This window comes from Hypomesus transpacificus, chromosome 15 (genome assembly GCF_021917145.1).
Source record: "Hypomesus transpacificus isolate Combined female chromosome 15, fHypTra1, whole genome shotgun sequence".
NCBI classification, from domain to species: domain Eukaryota; kingdom Metazoa; phylum Chordata; class Actinopteri; order Osmeriformes; family Osmeridae; genus Hypomesus; species Hypomesus transpacificus.
Window position 1 is genome coordinate 4,031,335 of NC_061074.1, and position 26,256 is coordinate 4,057,590.

The following is a 26,256-nucleotide window of genomic DNA, read 5'->3' on the forward strand; positions in this document are numbered from 1 at the left end:
TGTGATGGAGCTGTCGAGCAGGGTCATGCTATAATTGTAAAGTCCATTTGGCTTCTCTGCACAATTATCAACAGTGAGCCTTTTGACCTAATGAGAAAAATCCTGTCAAGCTAATGTTGGTTAATTTCCCTGTCCCCCATCATGGTTCAGCATGATTGGGTAACTGGGGACTCCCTATAAATGATAGGACCCCCAAAAATATAATCACACATTCTACGCTAAGCTGCTTTCCTCGCTTCAGGAGGTGAAATTGACATGTGTCTTTTTAATTAATGGAACAGACCGAGAACAGAATATAGTCTCTAATAATGAGGTAAAATACAAAAGCAATGAACATTTCTTATTCCAATGTTTACTGGTGCAAAACTCAATAGTGCATTTTTACACAACTTTTTTTTAATAAAGTATATTACAGTAGAAAAAGATTCTGACCTCCATTATTAGCATGAAAAGTACAGATGCCACTGGGATCAGGGTCAATTCCATTTTCATTCCATCAGTTCAGAATATATTTTCCACACAATGCTGGAAATTGAAGCAAATTCTTTTAACACTATATAGCCGAAATCCCTTTCTGAGTTCGCGGAACAAAAACGGATTACAGCAAGTCCAGTAGACATCATTTACATCCCCCTCTGCGGTGCGATACACGTGAAAGGGGATACCTTCACATCACAGGAGTTTTTTCACATCATGACACTTTTTGAGCTTCAATAAAAGTCATCTCTCCTTCCCACATAATCAGCTTGACACACACCACTACACACTAACTCAAAGTTTTACATACAATTGCAATGATATCCTAGATAAAATTGCATAATTATGGTATTTAGTTTCAAACTGCACTTAAAAGAAAGCTCCTGGTAAAACCTAAATTAATGGTGCTAGTTGAGTCAGTACATTGGCATGGTTAAACTTGCATCCAGGCACAAAAAATGAATTAAAATTTTTATTTATATAGCACTATATAGTTAACATTTTAGAAAGGATATGTAGTAGTGGTGAGAAATGGCAGATATATTTTTGTCGAGTGAACCCATGCATGGCCAAAGTAGTCCCGATTCTCACAGAGCCCATTAAATCTCACTAACGAACGACGCATCGTCGCATTTTGAGGAAAGATATAGACCTATTTGTTTCTTGCATTTCAATGATTTGGAAAAAAATAAAATAAATTAGATCATTGTTGCAATTTAAGCAACATTCATTATTTACACCCTTTATAGCCCATAACAACAACCAAACGAGGCAAGTGCAGCCACACTGTCAGACTAGATAACTGACACTGACACCAACCTTTGCTTAGAGATATTCTACGGCCTAATCGTCAATGATTATAACCTGGGGGTTAATACTAGCCTTGGGCACTACATTGATATAATCAGTTAGTTTACCTGAAGATAAGGTGGAGGGATCTTTCTGTCTGGACCTGGACAGTCTGTGTGTCCTGCTGTTTTCCTGCCTGTTCTGCCCCTGAATCTTCTGCTCTTGTCCCTGAACTTTCACTGACCCTTGAATTTGTTCCTGTACTTGCAGTTTAGCTTGATCATCACTTCTTGCTCTACATCTGTCCTGCCACATAGCAGGTTCCAACCTTGTACTGTCTGAGGGACAACTGCCACTCTGAGTATCACATTCAATAAGGGTAATCAAGTTTTGTCCTTGTCCTAGTGCTAAAATGTTTTCAGACTCCTGGTCTGTCCGATGGTTGTCCACATCATTGCCTTCCAGACCTGCCCCACAACCTGTCTTGGGAAGAGACATGGGCCCTCTCTCTTTCTGAGAGCTACTTTCATCCTCATCATCCTCAAAAAGCTCTGGAGTGAAAAAGATAGTCTCGTCTTCTTCCTCTTCCTCCCCCTCTTGCAGGAAGGGGTCATCATCCATAGCAGTCTGTCTTGGTTCACAGCTCAGAGGAACCTGCAAAGGGGAGAGGTCCAACCCTTGACAGGATTGCACGGCCTCTGCGCCATTAGTCTCTTGGCAAACACCTTGTCCCTGGGAAAGTTGTTGCCTTTCTTCGATCTGACAGGTAACATCCTGCTGGTTCTCCTTGTTTTCAGTTGAGGTTGATTTTGCAAACTGATTGGCACACCTGCCAGAGTCTCTTGCCTGAAAGATTGGTTTCTTGAAACGGTTTCTAGTTGGGGTGGACGTGAAGAGGTCATACAAAGGTCGACTTGGTGTCTTGGCAGAACTGCTCTGAGGGGTGAGGGGCATCGCTGGACTCAGCTCTGCTGCTCTGCCATCTGGACCAAAACAATTGAATGAGAAATTAAAATAATGCCAAAATTATATTTTGCAGTTTCCCATTTGATAGTTTACCATCAAATCTTACATGCACAGATTATATTTTGAGTGCATACTGATTTCACTTCCTAGTTTGTGTCATTGGTATTTATAACATTTTAAAGAATACCTCAGTTTAGTTTTTACAACTAGACAAGTTAATTAAAAGGTCCAATATCAATTTTCATTCACTATTTAAAGTAGACATAGCGAGACGACAAAATCACGCTCAATAAAACACAAACAATGGTCAAGGGGATATAATTAAAAGCAACAGTCCGACATCTGTTCATCGGCTCGCTCAAGCACCACTCAAGCGAGCTGAGCGCCCTGTTATAATGAGACAGCTCGCTAGGCTTGCACCACGCCCCCATCGGCCCCCCACCTCCACATCCCCTCACCCCTGCACGCACGTTTCCCCCACCACATCTCCATCCACTGCCCACTCCCATCCACCCCACACAAACTCAATTGAGCAAACAGCTTAGCCTTGTCACCAGGTACAGACTGACACCTAAGAAGAGTGGGGTCGGACTCGATGGGCCAGTTTGATGACACCTGATCATGGTGATATTCAGCAGACACTATCAATGCTGGAGAATAAGATGGTGAAAAGCAGTGCACCCAGAAGAGGAGCTCCTGCAGGGTGGAGACAGCAGGTCTCCTATGGGACAAGCCACACAGCTTTGCAATGCTTTTTGGGACAGATCTCTGATGAATAAATGAAATGCCACAGATTGGCCTTTTGCCGCTCCCTGGGGCCTTGTCCATTTACTAGGTCAAGACTGTCGAAATATCATCCCTAAATTAATAAAATAAATTGAGGGAACACATGTTGGGATGGACTGAGAGGCCTGCTTTACTACCTTCAAAAAAACATGCATGATATTTCAATAAAAAACCTCATATGGAGAACTTTGAATTGTAACCTGTTTCAATGTTCTTGTTTAAGTGTCCCAAAGATGGGCCTCACCTGCGTTATCACTACACCCGGGGACAACCGGGGGCTCAGACACTCCTGAGAGAACCCTGGAGCTGTTGGTCTGATGGCACACTTTGGGCCCCTCTGGGCATGCCTGAAGTACTGGGGCTCCGGGGAGAGAGCCCACCATGCTGTCAGAGTGCGGCTGTTCCTGAGTCATTAAAGATGGGCTAGCAGGTGATGAGACTGGGCCATTCAGGCTTGGGCTTCCTGCGTGGCCCTCCACTGCCTCCTGCTGGCACTGGGAGAAGTTGGTGAGAGACTGCATGGCCCCGTTTAAGGTGTCATGGTGCTTCACTAGCTGACGCACCCACTTGGACAGACCTGCAATACAGAGAAAAGCGTTGACATTTCAACTGTCGAGTAAGTGCTTTTTGTACCTCAAATATAACGCACTTTATACAAATACACTATCTTACACAAAGGGACACAGAAAATTTTTTTTTGTGATGGACTAGCATCACCATCTAGTGACAAAAATAGACAAACTTGATAAGGTCTCATCCAATGTCTTTTACATGCATAAATACTAGTGCTGTCAGTTTAACGCGTTATTAACGGCGTTAACGCAAACCCAAATTAACGGCGTCAATTTTTTTATCGCGCGATTAACGCTCTTTTTGGCCTAGCAAACTTTGTAGTTTTTTTCACATGCTGTTGCAACAATTACCGACGTTAGAAAGACTACAACACCACACCGGATCTATATATATATATATATATATATATTATATATATATAATATTTGCACGAAGCAATCCGAACCACTTTTCCATGTTGATAAGAGCTTTAAAATTGAAAAAAGAATGGGACAAAATGAAATCAAGGGACATTTAGAATAGATAAAAATGTGCGATAAATTGATTAATCGCGAGTTAACTATGACATTAATGCGATTAATCGCGATTAAATATTTTAATCGTTTGACAGCACTAATAAATACCTGTAATGTACTTGTTAGGGTTGTTCCGGAAACGGTCATCCACCAAAATCAGGGCACCCCAGTCATTCTTGTGCCGGATACACCTGTGAAGGAACAATGGCTGAAGAATAGGAGCTTCACATCTAAAATGTAAGGCCAGACCACATGGCACCACGCAAGGTAAATGGCAGCTTGTTATGGTGAAGATAGTGTGTGTTTCCCTCTGGCTAAGGGCCAGTGGGATAGGCCAGAAGTAGGCTCACCTCCCCAGAGCCTGGTTCAGGGCTCGGTAAGCCTGGATCTCATACCAGCGACTGCCAGGTAGAAGCCCCCTGGCTTTGCAGTGCTGATCATTATACTTCATTTTCAGCTCCACCTGGATCAACAATGGAACAGAAAAATTAAATGTTCTGACAGTTGACAATTGCAACCAGGAAGAAAACCCCCAAAACAGAACAGCATTTTTAGACGCACACCGTTTACACTCCATGAACGGTTAGAAATAGTTCTTACAATTGTTCTTACATGACCATGTAATGTAAACTTTCTCAATTCTGATAAAAGCGTCTCAAGAGGACATGGTAGTTATGTTACCAACTTGAAATCAACCACATCGCTTAAAGTACCTGACATTATAACATATCAAATTTAGCCCAGATGGGGTTGGGAGTGCTCACGCATGACTATCAAGAAATAACTAATTGGATTAAATCAGGGGCTCTGAGGTGAGAAGGCGTGAGGAGGCGTGAGGAGGCGTGCGGAGGCGTGCGGAGGGGAGCAAAGCCAAACTCCAGTCAAAAACACCCAAGGCCTGAAGTGGTTTGTCATTGCTTGCCCTCGATGACAAACCTGTTCCAAAAAGGCAGCAGGTTAGTGTGGGGGAGGGTTAAAGCACAGGGAGCGAGGGTGGTCTAGTCAACACGAGACATAGCACCACACACACACACACACACACACACAAAAAGATGGCATGAAGGCAACCAACCATTTGCTTCTATCGCTGCCGATTTTAGCGCTAACCTTTTGGAATTGACAAGTGAAAAGTTCAGCTGGCGTCTGATGGCCTGCCATGCAGGACAGGTTGGTGAGTTGGCCTGTAACTTCTTCTGACAGGTACCGTGTGTTTGCCCAGAGCGCCCTAACCCATGGGGAGGGGCAGGTACAGACTGTCCCCTCCCGCTTTCTGTCGTATGAGAGTCGTTCATTGTCACGTATTGCCACAACAGTACACACACACAGTCCTCATGTCTGAACACATACAAATCCTACATGACCTGCTGAGCTTTACAAGACCGTTTCAAATCTTTCTTTGAAAGAACATGAGTTGATTATTTTTGCCAAAATGGCAAAAAATCGAAATTCTGTCAAAAATGGACAAGAGGCATTGACATTTAGTTTGGAGGCCAAATAAACATATTCCTTTCAGGAGAACTGTGGGGCTGGGTGGTGGGTTACCGTCCCTGCCTATGAGACACCAGAGGGGTTAAAGCATCTGCTGATGAGACGGAAAGGCCAGTAGCCCAGAGCCAGCGGTGTCATCTGAATCCCATCAGAGTCTGTTTCAGCATCCCACCCTTTGCGTCATCGTGCGAGGTCAACACTCAATTCGACATGACAGGTTGCATATGTGAAAAAGCCAATTCTCGCTGCTAGCAAATCTTGTAAATGTGCAAGAAAACCACAAGCTAGAAGGGATTAGTTCAAATGTCAAGAGATCGCTCGCTCTGGCCTGGGCATCTCCCACTACCTGTTCATCCTTAAAAACATTTGAGCTACATTTGACCACCAGGCATGCTTTGTGGCTGAGCGCTTCTGTTTGAGGTGTGTGTGTGTGTGTGTGTTTGCGTGTGCATGACAGTGTGTGAGACGGTGTGTGTTTGTGGGAGCCCCTGGCAGTCCTGGCCATCTTGTGCCTGTCACTAAGATTGCAGAGCAGCTTGTCTGCCTCATGTTGCTGACAGCTGAGCGCCTTCTTCTTAGTGTGTGTCCATATGTGTGTACACACACACACAAGGACATAACTAGCACATTCCACATACTGTCGCGACCCAGGACACCAACTTATCCCAAAGCAAGTGGAGACTTGAGTCTACTGTCTATAATGTACAGTATTAAAGGCTGTGCTTTTACTGCACTATTTATTTTCTTGTCTCCTGAGTAAATATATGCAAAGATAGGTACACATAGATAGAGCAGCTGTCTCATTGAACAGTGCAACATCAGTTCAGTGTGTAGGAGGAGGTCCAGGACGTTTTAAAGTGCAGTAAAACAAACAGCTTCTCCAAGCTACTGCATCTCATAATCAGGTTCCAGACATGGAATCACACAGCCCGAGCATCGGCCTTCCACGCAGGCAACAACACAAGAAATAAACCCTCTGGTCCACCTCCATAAAGCAGCCCTGCACAGACACACGCTCACTATAAAAGGGTCTATTCGGTGTCTTAAAAGGTCTGCTGTGGCCCTAATTAAGCCAACAGAGATGCCGTATCAGCTGTAAGTGTCCTTTTACTGCCCGTTAAAGCCTCTTGATTGTTTCGCTCCCTCACGCACAACACGGCTGCTTACTGTAAAACCTGCCTTTCGGAGAGAAGTCGACATGGTCGTGCGATGCCAGCTTAGCGATGCTTTTCGCTGTGGAGGACTGTGTAAAGTTCAACCTTTGATCTCGAGTCACGATTACAGGCCGGTAACCGATGGGCTCTGTGCTTTGGGGGGGGGGGGGGGGGGGGGGGTTGCAGGTTTTAAGAGGTCGGCCTGTCTGGGAGAGGAGGGCCGGCCAGGCGTCTGCACTAATGGCCCCCTGATCCAAGCAGGGAGAGGATGATATGCCAGCACCGCATCAGAAGCAGGGGGGGGGGGGGGGGCTCGGTGGGCATGTGTTCTAAAGAGTTCAGTGTGATGAGAGTTGGCGCGTCAGGGAAGGTAGTGAGGCAGGATGGAAGGCTTTAGCCCTGCGTGGAGATGTGCAATCAAGTCTAAACCACTGAATCGCTAAATTAACCGTCCGAAACTCAACGTGACCTGTGCCAAAATGTAGATTCGTGTGTTTTTGCATTTTGACATTGAAAAAAGCAGAGGTCCAAAAACGACATATTTGTCATCATCCCCGAGATGACGGGACTCGGCTGATTTGGAGCCCTGGACACGACCTGCGTGAAGCATGGGTGTGTAAGCTGGTAAATGACTAGAGAGGTTTGTGACAGTCAGGTGTGACCCTGCTGTACCTGAGGACACCCTACTGGACTGTTTCAGCCTGCCGTCAACGCCAGGCTAGGACAAGTCACCTCAGTCACCAGTGTCCCTGTCCCTCTGGAGGGCTAATGGGGTCCGCTCACAGCCACCCCCCCAGGGCTCCTCCGAGGGCTGAGGGCACCAAACACCTGACCCTACTGCCTTCTCTCTCCAGAAAAGACAGATAAAGATGTGATATAAAGAGAGGAGTGGGTGAGGGAGGAGACTGGGGTAAATGTGAACAGATGAGCAAGAAAGTTGGAGATTTGGGACATTGACAGTCTGACATGGAATCCATCCATCCTAGAACACGGTTACCCAGCAGCCGACCTACTCTTCTTCTAAGGGAGGGAGGGAGGGAGGGAGGGAGGGAGGGAGGGAGGGAGGGAGGGAGGGAGGGAGGGAGGGAGAACACATGGGAGCCAAGGAGTCACCCGCGGAGCTGACATGCTAAATGAAATCTAAATCAAGCACCCCACCCACACACCAACGAAATCGAAGGGGTCTGGAAAGAATCAGTCATCGGCACGTATCCCTACGGTGACAGAGGCAGTTAGGAAAGGTTTGAACGTGCCCTGAAAGGAAGGTATGGCGGGGGGGACTTAAAGGTCACATCGACCTGCTAAGGACAGAACAAACACAATCACTTTGGGATAGCTTTTTTTGTTGTTTTGTTTTTCACCAAAAAAAGGGGGTTGTTCATTGAGTTGAACCTGCATGGTTGTGTTTGTGTGATGTCCCAAACCAAGAGGGGGGAAAGAGAGAGAGAGAGAGAGAGAGAGAGAGAGAGAGAGAGAGAGAGAGAGAGAGAGAGAGAGAGACAGACAGACAGACAGACAGAGAGATAGAGACAGAGAGAGAGGGAGACAATCCTACCTGCAGGTCTTTGATGTTTGGGAAGGGGATGCCAATGGTGACCACAGCCCTGGCGTTGTCGTCCGTGAAGTCGAGCCCTTCGCTCACCTTGCCCCTGCACACGGCCATGAGCAGCGCTCCATCTGGGGGAAGCAAAAGGCAATCATTAACACAACACAACGTACAGCACCAGCACCAGCACCAACGTCATCTCCAACACCACCACTCTCATTCATTTCACATGTTCAAATAGCTGTGGGTCTGTCGCCATGCGGTTTTTGGGCCCTGCAGGTGAGCTAGAACCAAAAGGTCCAGGTCTGAGTCCCGCTCCCACCTCTCTCCCCCCCACAGCACTTGATGGCATCATAGTAGGTCTGCAGCAGCTGCTCAAAGTCTCCCTTGGCCCCCCCGCGAGGCTCTGTGATCACAGTCTTCCTCTCCTGCAGCTTGTCCCAGAGGCCTGTGTTGGTCCAACGATCACGCAGCTTGTCCAGCATCTAGGAAAACAAACCAGCACATCACAAGAGGGCAAGAAGAATTACAGTAGGAAAAATAAAGGAACTATCCATGTGGCTCGGGTATCAATTATCAATCCTTAGTAGTGACGGTTGATTCTTTGGGCTATGTAGTGCTAACACTGTTCTACGGACAGTAAAAAGCAACAGTCCTAATAAGGCTCAGACGGCAGTACCCGGATGAAGAAGCAAACATGGACGCTCCTTTGCCTTCTGCAGTCATTCATTTTTTTGGTCACTTAGTTGACAATATTAAATAATTTAAAACTATTGAACCCCATAGTAAAAAAATATATAATAAAAAAAACTGTTGCTGTGCCATTGTTAGTGCCAAAAGTCAGCAACTCTCTGGGGAGAAACATTGATCTAAAAGCCCACTCCCTAGCGGAGCTCCAGTCATGTCTCTACCGTGGACATTATCCCCTTGACTTGGCATGGCTTCACAATCAAAGAGCATCTTCACTGGCACGGAAATGTGTTGTAGGGGTCAAGTAGAAGTTCTTGTAGACAGTAAGAAACTTCTCAAAACAGGGAAGTGTGTGTCAACCTGGAAAAGCCTGGGCCAGGAGTTTGGTCTGCCAACACCCGGACTGGGAACTGGGAAGAACCCTGTCGATGGTCAAGTGTCAACCGTACCTGCCTAAACTCCAAATACTGTATTATTATTATTATTTTTTACAAAAACGAGTTTGGGAGTGTGTATATTCCCCTATAAACAAATGACTTCAGATAGGGGTAGTTGCAGCCCAGAGGAAAACAATAGGGAAATGAAACACTACAAAAGAGTGGGTGGTTCCTGACACACAGAGGTAACTGCCCTTGATTGTGAACTGAAGCAAAAGACGGATTTGAGCAGGTTGGCGCCTCCTGGAAATACCAGGCTGGGGAAGTTTCCATCAATAAAACATGACACTTACAAAAGGCACAGTGTTACTTCGACGCCCACCCCCCACCCCTGTGCTCACCAATGACTCAACTAACTGTTTGTCCCCACGATTGCTTTCCAATCCGACTGACTGGATGGGTGAATTATTCATGTTATATACCTACGGTAGATCTGCTGCTAAACAAAATAGCCATTATCTGCCAGACTGCACTTGGGAAGAAGACAATTCTTTAAGGGTGAGCGGGGAAGCAAGAGGGAGAGAGAAAGAAATGAATAAATGGTTGCGGACACACTGCTGGAGCACTTCAGCCTGCCTCGAGAAATGGATGGGCCTGAAGTCCCTTTAGTCAGCAGCTTGGACACTCCTCAACAGGCCAGACGTTCTTCATGTCAGCCTGAGAACGGCGGGTAACCCCAGGAGAACCTGAGCGGAATCCACTCAGAAAACACCAAGGCCCTTATAAGACCAGGATGCATGCAAGCACAAAGAATCCTTGCCCAAGCTTGTTGTTTATATGACCTGAGCTGTCATTTGTAAAGCCTTATAAAAGCAGTGGTGGTGGTGGGGGGGGGGGGGGGGGGGGGGAAGCCGATCCTGTGCCACACCAGGAGCCCCCTCAGCTTGCAGCGGGGTAATGGTCCCTAATGCTTTTATCTCTCAGACACTGTGAGTAAACATCGGCCCGCGTCTGCCCCCAGCGCAGCCATTTCATTACGTGCACATTTTCCGTATCCTTCATCTTGACAGTGGAGTGCGGTTCAAAGCTGCGGGACGGGCCTGTTCAGCCGCCTGCCTGGAAGATGGAGAGCCACGGGCCGCTGAGGCGACCGCCCCCCCCCGCCCCCCCCCCCCCCCCCGACCGCCGCCCCCCCCGACCGCCACCCCCCCCCCCGCCCGCCCCCCCGCCCCCCCCCACCGGCCCCCCCCCCCCCCCGACCGCCGCCCCCCCCCCACCGGCCCCCCCCCGACCGCCGCCCCCCCACCGGCCCCCCCCGACCGTCCCCCCCCGACCCGCCTCATCAAGCCCTTCCTTTCTCAGTCAGGCAGTTCACGCTGACGTCTAATCTGACCACAGTCTAAACACGCACAGAGACATTCACTAATGATCGGTTTTCTTACTCTGACCATATTAAGGAAAACCTTTGCTCGGAGATAAAACAACGGAAAATGTGCTGTCCTTACAAGCTAAAAGTACTATACATGCACTTGTCTATGCACTAAGGGGAGCGTGTGCCCATGATTTAGTGTGTGTGTGTGTGTGTAGAGGGGGTAGGATGAGCACAGAGCCTTCATGACTAATTTAAGGGCATTATGTGACAGGCGCTGGCGTTTCCACAGGGCCCACGTGAGCACACTGGAGCGCAGTGGAAAATGTCAATCTGCACACTCCAGTGGTGCTCAGGTGCACAAACATGACAGGAGCGACCTAGCGGCGCGGCACAGCAGCACTCCCCCCCCCCCCACACACACACACACCCACACACACTTTTGTGCTGGCATACATTGTCTAATTAAATTCAAGAAACAGTTCCCATGAAAGCTAGAGTCCTACACAATGCATGCATGTGTCAGATGTGATAGTGTGAGCATGCAGAAACACATACCTTGTGACAGTGTGGGCCCCAGCCTCATGACTTATTCACAGAGCTTTGACTTGTTTTCAGTTCAGGCAGAGCCAAAAGCTCACAAGTTACTTGGGTCTAAGCAGACATTACGTTACGGTGTTGTGAAGGTCAAAACAAAAGCAACGGCCTAAGACTGTCCCAGGTGAGATGAAAGGCGTCCGGAAAACTCAAAGCCCCACAAGCCCTACCAAACCCCAAACCCCCACAGTTATCACAACCACAGAACAGCTAGGCCTACTTGTATTTCATTTCTCCTATTTGAAATAAACTCCCTCCCCATTCAATAATGTATTCTAACAAAAGGTTCCCCCCCCCCCCCCCCAGGAACAGATATTTACCAGTGACATTCTACAACCAGAAACCTCACGCAAGGCCCACATTTTGGGGGGTGTTTTGAAACGCACTCAAGTGACACACGAAAGTTGTTGGCGCCTCGTAATAGATTACAAAACAGTTTAGCACACTTGCAAAAGGGCACAACAAAACGATAAATAATAAATGTCTCTTTCTGGACAGCTTTGTTGTTCAGCCTCTCCCTGGGTTAGGAGAGAGGGAGGGTCTCAGTCACTGGGGCGCGCTGCCTCCAACGCCAACGTCTTTTCTCCTCCCCCCCGCCCCTTCCCCAATCATCTTTCAACCCATACCCCCCACCCCCCTCTTGTACCTGCTCCTTATCTCGCTGTTCCTGTTCCTGGTGTTGTCGGGCTGCGAGGCGACACGTTGCGCTTCTTGAATTATGGAGGGGGGGTCTCGTGGTGGTGCCATTAATGAAACATGCCGGCGTCCCCCGATTGGCCGCAGCGAGGGGAGACGTGTGGCGCCTCCTTCAATGATTCAGTGGGCGAATATCACAACGCGCATCACGCCAAGGGCTGTGCCGGGCGGCGCCTTGACTCAGCCCGGCTGGGCGTGCCGCTCGCTCCCCGGGGCCCTGCCTCCGAGGCAGGCTGACCGTGTCACAGCAAGGCACACGCCAGCTGGCCGGGGGGCCAGGTGGCCGGGGGGCCAGGTGGCCGGGGGGCCTGGAGCCTCACAGGCAGACTGGTGGCAATTGTTACTCACCATTGTTTTCAGAGCAGTAGTGAGTAACATAACACAGCAGAGAGCACACCAAGGGCATCGAGTCGTTGGCATCTCAACGGATTGGTGTGAAGTCTAAGACGGTCTTGAGAGCTCCTGTTAAACAGTGAGTTTGGGAACAGTGCGTCATCGACGCCGTCACAGCTCAGGTGTAGCAGTGGGACAGCCCAGTGGGACAGCCCAGTGGGACAGCCCAGTGGGACAGCCCAGTGGAACAGCCCAGTGGAACAGCCCAGTGGAACAGCCCAGTGGGACAGCCCAGTGGGACAGCCCAGTGGGACAGCCCAGTGGGACAGCCCAGTGAGACAGCCCAGTGGGACAGCCCAGTGGGACAGCCCAGTGGGACAGCCCAGTGAGACAGCCCAGTGGGACAGCCCAGTGAGACAGCCCAGTGGGACAGCCCAGTGGGACAGCCCAGTGGGACAGCCCAGTGAGACAGCCCAGTGGAACAGCCCAGTGGAACAGCCCAGTGGGACAGCCCAGTGGGACAGCCCAGTGAGACAGCCCAGTGGGACAGCCCAGTGGGACAGCCCAGTGGGACAGCCCAGTGATACAGCCCAGTGGGACAGCCCAGTGGGACAGCCCAGTGAGACAGCCCAGTGAGACAGCCCAGTGGGACAGCCCAGTGGGACAGCCCAGTGAGACAGCCCAGTGAGACAGCCCAGTGGGACAGCCCAGTGAGACAGCCCAGTGGGACAGCCCAGTGGGACAGCCCAGTGGGACAGCCCAGTGATACAGCCCAGTGGGACAGCCCAGTGGGACAGCCCAGTGAGACAGCCCAGTGAGACAGCCCAGTGAGACAGCCCAGTGAGACAGCCCAGTGAGACAGCCCAGTGAGACAGCCCAGTGGGACAGCCCAGTGGGACAGCCCAGTGAGACAGCCCAGTGAGACAGCCCAGTGATACAGCCCAGTGGGACAGCCCAGTGGGACAGCCCAGTGGGACACGGGGCCACCAACAAAGCCAGTGCTGCGCTTGTCTAAGCGAGGTGACCCACAGACACACACACACACACCAGAGATGACAAACGTGGTCCTATCCATGACAGGGGCTTGAGGACGTGTGTATTTACACCCCCCCTACCCCCAACATCACATATACACAGACCACTCAGACTTGGATATGACCCCCGCTGCAAGAGTACCTCAGCTCCCCCCCTGCCTCCCCTCCCCACAGCCCTCCCCTCCCCCCTGCCTCCCCTCCCCTCAGCCCCAGGCGCCGGAGAGGACGCGTATTAACACAGACAGCAAGGCGACATCACCCCTAATGGCCCTTATCTTCATCTGCTTTAAAAGCATCTTGCCTTTCCCTGAGATCTTTTCACCTCGGCAATAACCCCTTCACTCGTTTTTTTTTTTTTCTCTGAGTAGAACATTCCCCCGCCCCCCCCCCCCCCCCCTCCCCTGCGGGGTGGTTTGTCCAGTCCTCTTGCGGTGGGACCAGACGGCGAGGGCCGCCGTGGGCTTTTATGGGCTTTAACTGGGGGGCTGTTGAGGCCAAAGTGCTACAAAACCACAGCGACGGTGGGTTTCTCTGGGACATTGCGTGTCCCGAGTGTGTGTGTGAGTGCGTGTGTGTGTGTGTGAGAAAACGTGCGCTCCCAAACCCTCCAAACGCTAGTCCCGCCTGCGTGTTTCAGGCTCGCCAGCGTCAGGTGAACATGTACCTTCAAACGAGTCTGGACGCCTGATTTTTGTGGGGTCTTTTCTTCTGTGCCCTTGGACTTCTGCAGCCTGTATGGCACAGCTGTGTGTGTGTGTGACAGGTGTGTGTGTGACAGGAGTGTGTGCGCGGAGCTGTCAGAGGGGCGGCAGACAGGGCCTGGAGGGAGGCCTCCCCCTCTCCCCCTCTCCCCCTCCCTCCCTCCCTCCCTCTCTCCCTCTCTCTCTCTCTCTCTCTCTCTCTCTCTCTCTCTCTCTCTCTCCGACCCTGCTGGCCCAGCCGCCTGCTCTCAGCGCTGCATCTGTCTCAGGCGGGGGGGGGGGGGGGGGCTGATAGGCATCGCCCAGACGCAGCGAAGAAGGGCGTCTGGAGACAACCCATCCTCTTGTCAGGCACACGCACACTTGAAGGGCGCTTACACACACACGTGCGCATTGAGGGAAAAGACGGGACAGTCTGGCACCAATGGGCCTCCACAGGCTCCAATTAATACCCCAACCCCTCGTATCTCCTCATCTTTAAGAGCTGACTGAAAGATTAAATATTAATGCATCAGCATAGAGAGCTCCAACACGGCCATCAATAATGAAAAATATCCCGTGGTACATGGATTATGCTATGGCTGGCGTCGCCGGCTGACAGAGGAAGGGGGAAGACGAGAGGAGGGCCTCTCAACAGACGAGTTTTAGCTTTCCTTCAAAGTTTGATGTGCCTTTGGGGAAAGGTCACTCTGATTTATGTTGCAACCAAAGATCCCGAATCAATTTGCACCCATTTCTTTCTTTTTTTTCCCCCTGAAATGAAGTGTCTGTCTGCCAATATGTGCTTACACAGACTCACACACACACACACACAACCCGCTTCTGCAGGTAGACCAACACCATGCGCAAGTGAAGGAACGTGGCACCCAGGCGTTTACACCCAGGGACATTTGAGAAAGCCAGCTGGTCCCTGAGTGAGCTGGTGTGACAACAGAGCTGGAATGGAAATCAATTATTAATCGCCAAAAAACTCTGAACAAACAAAGGCGGACAATGTATTTATCAATGGGCCCTTAAAAGTAGTCCCATTCCATGAAAGCCGACACAAGGCTCAAAGTAAGCCATTATTCCCAAGACGTCAAGCACTTCCTAAACACCAATAGATCACAGCTGTCAAACTGCACCACGCATTGCTTCGGTACGGTGACACAGCTGGCGTCAAGTGGCTCGGGAAAATCATTTGCGAAAAACAGCAGCCCTCGTCAACTCACGGTCCACAGCACCTCCTGGTGGCCAAAAGTAGCAACTGTCAATAAAGACCAAGCTCCTCTCCCAAGCCCCCTCGGGGCGTGTGCTGAGCGTACCTTGTAGGAGGGCAGGAAGCAGAGCACGCCCCTGCCCACGGCCTGGCACACACGCAGCAGCAGGGCGCCCACCTCGTCCTGGAAGGCGTAGGTCTCCGCGTGTTGGAAGGTGGCGCACAGCTTGCGCCCCTGCGGCCCCGAGCCAATCGTGCCCACCCACACCTGGAAGAGAGGACGAGGGAGGAAATGAGGCATAGTGGGCCAAAAATACTGCAAACAAGTAAATGTCTTTATTTTCTTGCTTCCTTCTCCTACGGGCCCAGCTGAGAGCTGCCTGTTACAGACCTGCTCTGACGGGCCCAGCTGAGAGCTGCCTGTTACAGACCTGGGACTGGCTGATGACGTGGCTGGCCTCCAGCTGGATGGAGAACTTGACTCCCAGCTCGGAGGAGAAGGAGCTCATGGGCGACAGCGTGCCGGAGGTCAGGACGATGGTGCGCACACAGTCACTCAGGTCTGAGAAGGCCTGTTACACACACACACACACACAGGGCACAGCATCAGAGGATGGCTCAACCCTGGGACACACACAGACATACTGAATACCGACACGGAGACTGAAGACGGAATGTGTCAAAAACGAAACTGAGGAATTGTCTACAGCCAGGCTACAACATCTACAAATGATACATGAATACTTCTACAATTTGGGGTGATCCTACACATTCTGAAACTTCAAAAAATACAAAACGTTTGGTCAAGTCAGAGAAATAGATCATCCGGACATGACTTTGGTCGAAATCCCGAACCAACCCTTCTCCTGGGGCATGAAAAAGCCCCCCCCCCCCCTCTCACCACGGCGGGGTTGAGGCACCAGAAGCTGACCGTGTGGACCAGGGTCTTGGTGCGCTGGGCCCCGCCCTGGCGTCGGCCCCTGCGCTGGGGCCGGGCGAAGAAGCCCTGGGCGTCTGGGACGTCTGGCTGGGCGGTCCACACGTAGGTCTGCTGCAGGGCCACGCGGTAGTCCTCCGCAAACCTGGAGGGGACATGGAGGGACGTCTGGATGAAGACGGGGATCACTGCTGGAGGGCTGGGAAGCCATTCCAAGAATGTTCAGAGCGGACGCAGAATTTGTGACTTGTCACATCGCTCCCTCTAGGTCACGGTTCGTATGTACCAAGTGTCTGAGAACCTCCTATACCCGCCTGGGCTAGTCCAGAGGGAGGGGGGGGGGGGGGTGCATTGTGGAGTGAGACAGACAAGGCTCTGACCTGCTGTTGCCCCTGTAGAGGTAGTCCAGCACCATGAACAGGCTCTTGAGGACGGAGGAGGACACGGAGCTGATGGTGGGGATCTCCACCACGTCCTCCTTCCCATTCACCACCCCCACACGCTCCTCCTTCTCCAGCGCTGACACCAGGTGCTTCTACACAGGAGGGGGGGGGGGGGAGGACAGGGAAGGAAGGGGGGGGCGTGAGGGCTGAGAGAGGAAGACTGCGTGCGCGCGTTAGGGGAGTAACATAGCCCTTACGTACACATTGACACGTTAGTCCTTTTTGGTTGGAGTTAATAAACATTGGATGAACAGGAGAATCGATACAATCAGGTATACTTGGGTACAACCAGGAAGAACAGAAAACAGAGCGAATGGGAATTGGAGGTGAAAAAAAAGAAACGTGAATAAGCTGTGTACCTGCAGCAAGGTAAAGGTGTCAGGGGTGATGCCCATGCCGTGCAGGAGCCCCAGGACCTCCTTCCCATGCCACACCTTGCAGGACACCTCGTACTCCCTCTCTGCCAGCAGACTGACGCTCTCCTTGATCCAGCTACGCAGGGGAGAGAGACACCAGCACCAGGATAAGGATCCGGAATATAAAGCATGTGTGAGAGATTGGAGCAGGCCGTGTCAGGAGCTGGGCGCTTTCCTCCAGGTGGAGGAGGCCAGGCCGCATCACTGCCCAGGGGGGCTCTCACTTGATGAGGCTGCAGCAGAACGCTCGCAGGGGCTCGTGGTGGGAGCGCCGGATGTTGTGGTTGACCATGCCGTCCAGCTCCTCCCGCGCCCCCAGCAGCTGGGCCTCGCTCAGCGTGTAGCTGGCGCTCTCGCGGGCACAGTCCTCCATGTTGTGGGCCTCGTCCAGCACCACGATCTGCCCCTTCAGGTTGATCTCCAACTGCACGGGGGGGGAAAGGGGAGAGGGGAGAGAGGGGTTATGGGTGGGAACAGGAATCTTTAGGGCCTTTCGTTGACCTCTAGCTCATGGGTATGCTTGAGATTTGGGTCAGAGTTACGTTGTGTACAATTCTTTTTGCTAAACCACCTTACCCACTCGTTCAGTAATGTGGCCAGAAGTAAACACAGTGTGCCTGCATCTCATGACACCAAGGCCCCCCCCCCCACTCACACTCTCCCTGATGAGGGGGTCCAGCAGGTAGTTGTAGGGGCAGAAGATGATGAGGGCGTCCTGCATGAGCTCGCGGGCGGCGTAGTAGGAGCAGGAGCGCAGGCGGCCGCCCAGGCGGACCAGGTCCTCGATGTCCCACGCCTGGTGCAGCCCGTGGACCCACTGCAGAGTGCTCTGCTCACGCATCTTGTGCACACCGTGGTAGTAGCGGCACGAGTAGCCCTGGGAGGGAGGGAGGGACTCGGTTGGTTTCAGTGGTTGAGGTATGTGCTACACACACGCACGAGGAAACCCCTGACATCAATCCCAACAGTTATGTCCAAACATACCAACTCAAATAAAAAACATGTTATCTTTGACCTCTGAATACCATGCACAACAGACATGTATATATCAGTGGTGTGGTGTGGGGGGGTCATGCTGAAAGCCTTCCAGCGTGTTCCCATGCCGTCTGGGGATCCTTCCTTCACGAGGTGAATGACATGTGCTGGTCAACGCCTCAGTAATCCTCCCTGTCTCTCGACACAGCCTACTGTACACTCAGCTCAGGGGGTGAGACACCCCTGGAACAAAGCCCAATTACCCTGTCAGCAGAGGGGCCTTCTCCTGTCGCCACTGTCACCCACCACACCCTGCGTGAATGGGTGGCCGGCGAGCACGCACGCCCACAGACACACAGAGGTGGCGCTGTACTGGACCCGGCCTGGCCCTCGGTGACAGGGACGGGAGACGAGCGGGGGGAACAAAGCGCAGGCGGTGGCATCGGCCCGGTGTCCCGTCTTTCTGTGACGTATCAGCACTAAGCTCACACTTAGAGGACACCCTAGCTGGTGTGAGGGAGGGAGGATTAGCCTCCACTCAGACACTCTCTGGGGGGGCCATGACAGCTTAGCCCCTGAGTCAAGCTGAGGAAGGGGGGTGGGAACCTTGACTTTGGGGAGGGGGAGAGGGAGGGAATGAAAGCAGTGAAGTCTTTACCTATTGAGCTACTGTAAGGTAAAGCCTCTGTTGTGTGTTTTTGAGTGCTGGGAGAAAAGGTAGGAGGGGGGGGGGGGTGAAGTATTGTAATGTGACCCTGACTGTAGCAGTCGGGGCCTGCAGTGACGCTGGGCGTGTCGTGATGGACGCCCATTCTCCCGGCGGAGGTCGCGGCGGGGCCGCCCATTCAGACGGAGGGCCGCGGCGTGACAGGGAGGCCTCTGAGGCGGCCACCTCCGATGACAGCGTAATTGGGGCTGGTCATTACACAGGGCGTCTCACCTCCAGAGTGAATAGGGGCTGGGGACAGTAAGGCTGAGAGGACACCTCGTGGGCTCCAGCAGAGGCCGTCCCACTGGGATCGTTGACGCGTCTTGACAAGCGTGTCAGAGATCGGGGATAGGCTGGACAGTAATTGGCACCTAAGGGCCCGTCTGGCCCGGGTGTTCAACTGGGGGTTTGTGTTACGGGCTTCCCACAAAGTCCAGAGGCTTTACACTTTTTACAATGTCATGGGTGCGGATCATGGGATTAGTAACGCCCCTTCTCCTGTAAACTGACTGGAGGCGTGTGTGTAGGCCTCAGAATAGGTGTTGGTTTTCACAGCTACACTGGGGTCAATCCCAGTTCAGTAAACACCAATTCACCCCACCCAGAAAAGGCATCACATGTTATGGAGTGGTAAGCAGGAGTCCCGACTAGAGCAGTTGAACTGGTCTGAGCCCAGAAGTGGAACACGTTCCAAAAGGTCCTGACCTTCACTCCACATTGTCAGTGAGGAAACAGCAGATTAGGGCCACTGTATAGGAGCTAGGATAGAATGAGTGTGGAGCCGTGCGTGTGAGCCTTACTGAGCGAGTGAGTGAGTGTACTCACGTTCTTGGACTCGAGCAGTTCCTTGCAGCGCTCGTTGCGGTTGGAGTGCGGCACCACCTCTGGGTGGACGCAGGTGTGGTCACGGCTGGAGAGGATGGTCATGGGCACGCTGGAGTAGAGGGTGCGCTTGAGCTCGTGGGAGATCTGGGTGATCTGCTTGTGGGTGCGCGTGCCAAAGAAGATTTGGGGGACTTTCTTTTTGCCATCTTTCTCTTTGTCCTTTGCCGACTTGCCGCCTGGGCCCGTGAGGCTTCCTTTGGGTGAGGCGCACGGGCAGAGAGAGCAGGCCACTGGAGACTGAGGTCACACACACAGGAGAGAAACAGACAGAGAAAGGTTTACTAGATCATGAGGTTGGATCAAACTTGGCACAGCACATACTGCTAAAGGTTGGCACAGCACACGGTACATTTCGAGACGGTCGTCCTAGAAAGATCAACAAACAAAAACATCTGTATCGAGACTTGGTGTTTTTAGGTCACAACTAACGTACTGTAAGTTGGTCCAGGTTTGATTTCCATTGGGCCTCTCCGCTCTGGTAAACATATAGATTCCCAAAGGGGTCGAGTTCTCTCCATACAGAAAGGCAGCTGCCTGTCAACTTGAGATGACCTTTCTGAAAGCCGATAGGCCAATGATGTTGAAGTCCAGAAAATGGACCTGACTGTCAATGGCACGCCGCCATAGACATATGGCATCCCATACTCTATTGTACACAGGTGAAGTGTAGCTGGCAGCAACAATGTAACAGATCTCTATTAGGAGATGAGCTGTTTAAAGTGCCACATAATACACCCATTCACCAACACTGATTGACGTCGAGCCCAGCTCCATCAGGCAGGAACTTACGGCCAAATATGATTTTTGGCTGAAGACCACTGCATCAACAATCACCTGGTTCTGTAGCAATTCAATCATGTGTACTAATGCTTTGCTGGGCACAACTTCACCATTCCCAGGGATCTTAAACCAGGATGGAGGATACATAACATTTACATTTTAGTCATTTAGCAGACGCTCTTATCCAGAGCGATTTACAGTAAGTACAGGGACATTCCCTCCGAGGCAAGACAACGTCATATAGCACGGCCGGGAATCAAACCGGCAACCTTCTGATTAATAGCCCGACTCCCTAACCACTCAGCCAATTGACCCCCCTATACATGACCCCCCCCCCCTACATGTTCTATTTGAGACATGGATTGGCCGTATGCATGATTCACCTGCATCTCCTCCTCATCACTGTCTAAATCAGCACAGGCGCTGGTTCCCAGTGTCGGGGCCCGAGGCATCTCTTGAAGCCTGTGCTCTTGTGCCATGCATGTGGTGTTACCCCCTGCTCTGATGATGTGGCTGGGGACAGAGCGCAGGCTGCTAGCGCAGACCGCTAGCTGCCTGGGTGAGCTGTCCCTCAGCGTTAAGAGGGACACGGGGGCCTGAGAGGCCATGTGAGAAACACACAGCGAGGCACACCCCCCCTCCTCCTCTTGAAACCGTCTCCCATTACACCTCTTCGTTGGGACGGCTACGCTTGGTGGCTCGGCTCTCTGATTCTCAGGGCCCGATCATCTTACCTGCTGCTGCCACATTCAATAGGCCCATCCAAATATCCTGCCCGGAGATGGCCAAAAAATGACTTATTCATCGGCAGGTTGGGGGGACAGAGGGCCAGGGGAGGTGGAGTGGGGGGGGCTTGAAGGCACCCACCAGTGAATGGGGGCCCTTGTTAGGAGGCAGCAGCAGGAAACAGCTGACAAGGGTATCTCTTTACGCGCCTGCCTCCCGAGATGCTGGGGCCGACACGGTTTCAGGCTTGGTTTGGCCCCGTAGGCGCGGGCAGACACCCCCTGGAATGGAATGCAGATAACAGGGGAGGCCAGGGGCACACTGTTGGACCGCACACTCACACACTGGCCCATTCAGCTCAACGCAGGACCATTCCAGTGTTGCTGTGGCTTCCTGGGTGGAACAAGGTGTGAGGGATAAGCTCCACAGAGGCTGCCTCAGACACCCAGAGCATTATTCTACACTGATGGATTTGTTGATCACGTTTGTCACTACTTCAGCAGCATACCAATCTTAGTCAATTTCCTGTTAAAACTCACTGCCCGCCACAAAAGGAGCTGTGCTTCTTTTGACACATTCTGTGCTCAGGGGTTATTTCTAAAAGTGTCCCCCAACCTGGTCCACCACGCTATGTCACCACGCCGTGTCACCACTGCTCTGCTAACACCTGAGGCCTGAGAATGTCACACCCTTGACAGGCCGTGTGGAGAAGGCAGTGGTCGGCCGTGTCTGGCGCCGCTACCTGAAGGCCAATTTGCTCCTCATTCCTCATTCCTCAGTCCTCATTCCTCACGGTCTTGGAATGTATTCCAATAAGGGTGGGCTCCAATACCCAATACCTCTGGAGACACGGGACACCTCCCCCCCCCCCCCCTCGCCACTGCGGCAGGCTGCTGCATCGGTAGACTGGGGCCTCATAAATATCCGCCCTCAAAAAAGCACCTGTTTATCCCTAGGGCGCAGTAACCAGCGGGTGAACCCCATTCAATATTTATCCCAGTGGCTTTCACAGATCAGTGGCCCAGGCGAGGCCAAACCTCTTAATTAAAACTGGAGCTGGCTTCAAAAGGCCCCATTCAGGACGTCAGTCAGCGCTCCGCAGACGGGAGCTCCAGGGTCGGGTGGCCGCAGGGGAAACCCGAGACCAGACTTACTCTCCTCTGCATTTCTTTTTTTTCTTCACCCTGCCTCCATCCTTTTTTCCACCTCCAGCCATCCGATGAGCCCTCAGAAGCGACCCACACACCTGTGTGCTAACGTTGGACACGGTTGTGAGAGTTCACCAGAGCTCCAGAGTGGTAGTGTGAGAGCGTTCCTCGTTTGGGTATCAGTGACCTGCAGGCTCCGATGGCTGCTTGTGACAGAGCGTTCCCCAACACAGTGGCTGTTTGGACGCTTCGTGTTTGGGTCCCCAGTTGGTTAGCAGTCAATGAGGAGCACAAGTTAGGCACAAACATCTCTGGAGTCCTCACAAAGCAAGCCCTTGAATATTAGATCATACACCTTAATCTATCCTGTCTTATCCCAACAGAAATAAGTCTCTCTCTACTGGTGCAATGCCGAGGTTCACGTTCATGGTTACTCAGCAATTAAACAAAACTCTGACTATCAGTCACTGCAATGGTCATATTTAAACGGTCAAATAAGTGTCATATTTCAGTTTCATTGTGTTTCATTTAGCACACCACACCTCATGAAGACCCCTTTTCTGAAACGATCCGATGGGCCATCACACCTGCTGTAGTCATTAGGTGGGCTATGCTGCCACCTAATGGCAACAATGTAGCATTGACCGAAAAGTAGTTAGGTGCCTTTCCAAAACAACTGAGAATCTTGATAACTAGCTGAAGGTATTGAGGTTGTTCTAATGCAGGAGGATGAGCTTTGACCCTAAAAAATAGGGCTCCTTGACCAAGCCCATTTGAACTTGGAGCCACCATGGCTGATGACATGTGTTAAGGCAGCATACTCACACAGCAGGCAGAGGGCAGCTCCATGCCCTGGGCCTGGGCCCTCAGCTCCATGCCCTGGGCCTGGGCCCTCAGCTCCATGCCCTGGGCCTGGGCCCTCAGCTCCATGCCCTGGGCCTGGGCCCTCAGCTCCATGCCCCGGGCCTGGGCCTGGGCCCTCAGCTCCATGCCCTGGGCCTGGGCCCTCAGCTCCATGCCCTGGGCCTGGGCCCTCAGCTCCATGCCCTGGGCCTGGGCCTGGGCCGTCAGCTCCATGCCCTGGGCCTGGGCCCTCAGCTCCATGGACCAGGTCTTCCCAGACACGCCTAGCCTCTCCTCCTCTGGCTCGTCGTCTATGAACACCACCCCCTTCTCCAGACATCTCCTCTTACGACCCTGACAGGACAACAGAGTTGGACTCTATCTGATCAGGGAGGATCTTGCGTAGATAAAACCTACACAGCAGGGACCAGGTCACAAAAAGGATACAACGCATAGTGAAGTTAGCGGGCCTACCTTCTGGTCGACCAATGGGGTGCGAATGCGTTTTCTGTCAGGCTGAAAGTCGTCGTCCTTGTCTGAGGAGCTTTGCATCTTTTCAGACAGACGAGAGGCCAATGACTGACTCTTGGGTTTGAACTCTGGCGGAGACACGGATATACACCAGGTAAACCAACTGGCAGTGAAATGAATACAAGTGCAAAACAACCAACCCGTTTCCAGAAAAGTGGTCTCACTGCTAGTGTTAACATTTAAGATGACAAAAGGTACCTCACTGTCAAGCAGTATCGCTGTTAGCTTATTTTGTTGTATCTTTGCCAGATTTGAATAACACACATGAGTAACTAACAACTGATGGTTTCTAATGAGAAGTCTTACCCTTGTCTGCAGAAGGAGATGAGTTCTGTGCCCTCATATTTGTGTCTACCATGGCTGGCTTGGGCGTCATGGGGACACAGGTGGCCTTGCTGTGGCACGCACACTGGCACGGTGTGTTAACGTCTGTTTTGGCCTCAGTTTGGCTTTTCCCCTCCTGTGTTTTGGCTCCTTCTTCAAGCTTAGCTGCTCAAAACAGATGACATGTTGATGTGACCTCATCCTCCATGTTAGAGAAGACAATGACTTGTCAGACAGTCATTACTACTGTCTGACTATTATTGTGGATGTTCAAGCGGTCTGGCAACCCTCTGATCATTGATAACAACACATGTATCCCTTGTTGAAATACCATCCATCAAATAAAGTGCTTCAAGTTGATTCACAAGTAAGAAAAAACTAATGCAAATCTTTGAGTTGCCAACAAATGCCACTCAGCAGTCCTACCAAGGTGTGCCTGTTGCCAGGCCAGAGCCGAACACAACAGGGCAAGGCTCTTCCCACTGCCAGTAGGGCTCTCCAGAAGACAGTGCTGACTGTGGTTCAACCCTCGAACGATCTGTGGAAACAACCAAACAGCTGACAGACACCGCCACCACTGAAAGACCAATAAAGCTGCATAGGTGTAGTCAGGGGAAGCTCTTTTCTAAGAAATCATACATCACCGATGGATGATTGTTAAGCATTAAGATTGACTAAATGTAAAATGACTAAATGTAAATGTAAGATTGATGTAAACATTTTACAATCAATATTTGACTGCTTGTTAACACTAGCTAACATTGTGCTTTATTACAATCAATACCTCACTGTTTGATGTTATGCTGTCCACTTTAAGTTATAGTAAACGTTGCTATTCAGTGGTTCTCAATTCTGGTCCTCAGGACCCCCTGCCCTGCATGTTTTAGATGTTTCCCTGCTCCAACACACCTGATTCAGATGAATGGGTCGTTATCAGGCCCATTTATTTGAATCAGGTGTGTTGGAGCAGGGAAACATCTAAAACATGCAGGGCAGGGGGTCCCGGGGACCAGGATTGAGAACCACTGCTATGTGACTGTATGCAAAATAACTTACTGAATTCATCATAGCCAGTTGGGATGGATAAGCCTTGCAGGGAAATTGTATCTTCACCCCTCCTATGGTGTATTCCACGGTGGGTGGAGGCATATTGGCTGAATAACTTGTCGGTCAAGAAGCCAATATGTGAGGACAAGAGAGAATGCAGTAAAGTTGTAAAGTAGCTTGTTAGCTTGTTGGCCACTGTACACGCTTGTATTGTAGATTGACAAGTTATTTTAAGAGAGGGGTCAATTCGACGTTGGGCACCTTTTGGTTGGTTGTTTCTGTAACCTGGATAACACGCTGATAAATTACTATGGTTCTAACGATGGCTGATATTCTTCTAGTCGTGGACCAGACAATGTAGAATCTATATGGAGGATGTAGCTAGTCAGCTTGCTGGCTTGAAAGCAAGCTTGCAAATAAGCTTTTCTCACAAGCTAGTTAGCTAAATTGTGTTATGCTCAATTTTGACTCGCCTACTAATGTTACGTAAGGGCGATTAAATAATATTACCTTAGGTACCCTCATAAACTTGAAAGTCGAGCACAACTTGTAGCGGTCCTTTTCCACTTTCTGACAATTGACCTAGGTCGGAGATGTAAACAGAGAGCTGGGTAGCGTGTTAGCTAGCTAACGTCTGAAATTCCCGCCATGTCAGGGGTGTGTCACGCAGTCACGTGACGTGTACGTATCCAATCACTTATGTACAATAGGGGTAGGGAGAAGAGGCAGCCACCAGTCTCAGCCCAGCAACCCCTGAAGACTAAAACCATGACTAAAACCAGAGTCTTTAAAAATAAATTGAAATGGAAAAATAAGTGTTAAAGAACCGAACAGTCTTCTACCGGACTATGAAAAGACCTTCCGCTGAGGCTCATTTAGCCTTTAAATGATTTTAAACAATGACCTACCTTGCCCACTTCCAGTGATTTACATATCGATCTTGTTAAAAAGCAAATAATTATGACAATACGGTAAGGAAATTGACAGAAGTCATGAAATCTTAAAAGTCACAAAAAAACAATTATGCTAGAAGAAATACATAATTGGGAAATATAATTATGTATCATGAAATTAAATACGGTACCCTAACAATATTGTGGTATTGTATAAAATAATTCAGTATAGCTTAATGTGGCTTTTGACTCATAACATCAAACAATAATTGATTTATCTTATTTAGAATACTTTTGTCTTCTATTCAGT

At 50.8% G+C, this 26,256-nt stretch overlaps 1 protein-coding gene across 2 annotated transcripts; it reads right to left on the reverse strand.

Moving 5' to 3' along the window:
- Positions 1-365: 365 nt before the first annotated feature.
- brip1 (BRCA1 interacting helicase 1) lies at positions 366-25,698 on the reverse strand. Of its 2 annotated transcripts, XM_047036412.1 has the most exons (22): positions 25,564-25,698; positions 25,315-25,417; positions 25,063-25,168; positions 24,433-24,544; positions 23,989-24,171; positions 23,626-23,750; positions 23,368-23,505; positions 23,134-23,166; positions 19,595-19,891; positions 17,741-17,962; positions 17,310-17,509; positions 17,029-17,161; positions 16,607-16,761; positions 16,191-16,371; positions 15,721-15,861; positions 15,396-15,557; positions 8,617-8,779; positions 8,304-8,425; positions 4,457-4,569; positions 4,215-4,297; positions 3,263-3,595; positions 366-2,249 (listed from the first exon to the last, which is right to left on the reverse strand). In XM_047036412.1, the coding sequence occupies exons 3-22, from the start codon at positions 25,153-25,155 to the stop codon at positions 1,321-1,323; spliced, it is 3,918 nt and encodes a 1,305-aa protein (XP_046892368.1). In that variant the 5' UTR covers positions 25,156-25,168; positions 25,315-25,417; positions 25,564-25,698; the 3' UTR covers positions 366-1,320. The 2 variants fall into 2 exon arrangements, with proteins under 2 accessions (XP_046892368.1, XP_046892366.1); XM_047036410.1 differs by lacking the exon at positions 25,315-25,417.
- Between the last annotated feature and the right edge of the window lie 558 nt (positions 25,699-26,256).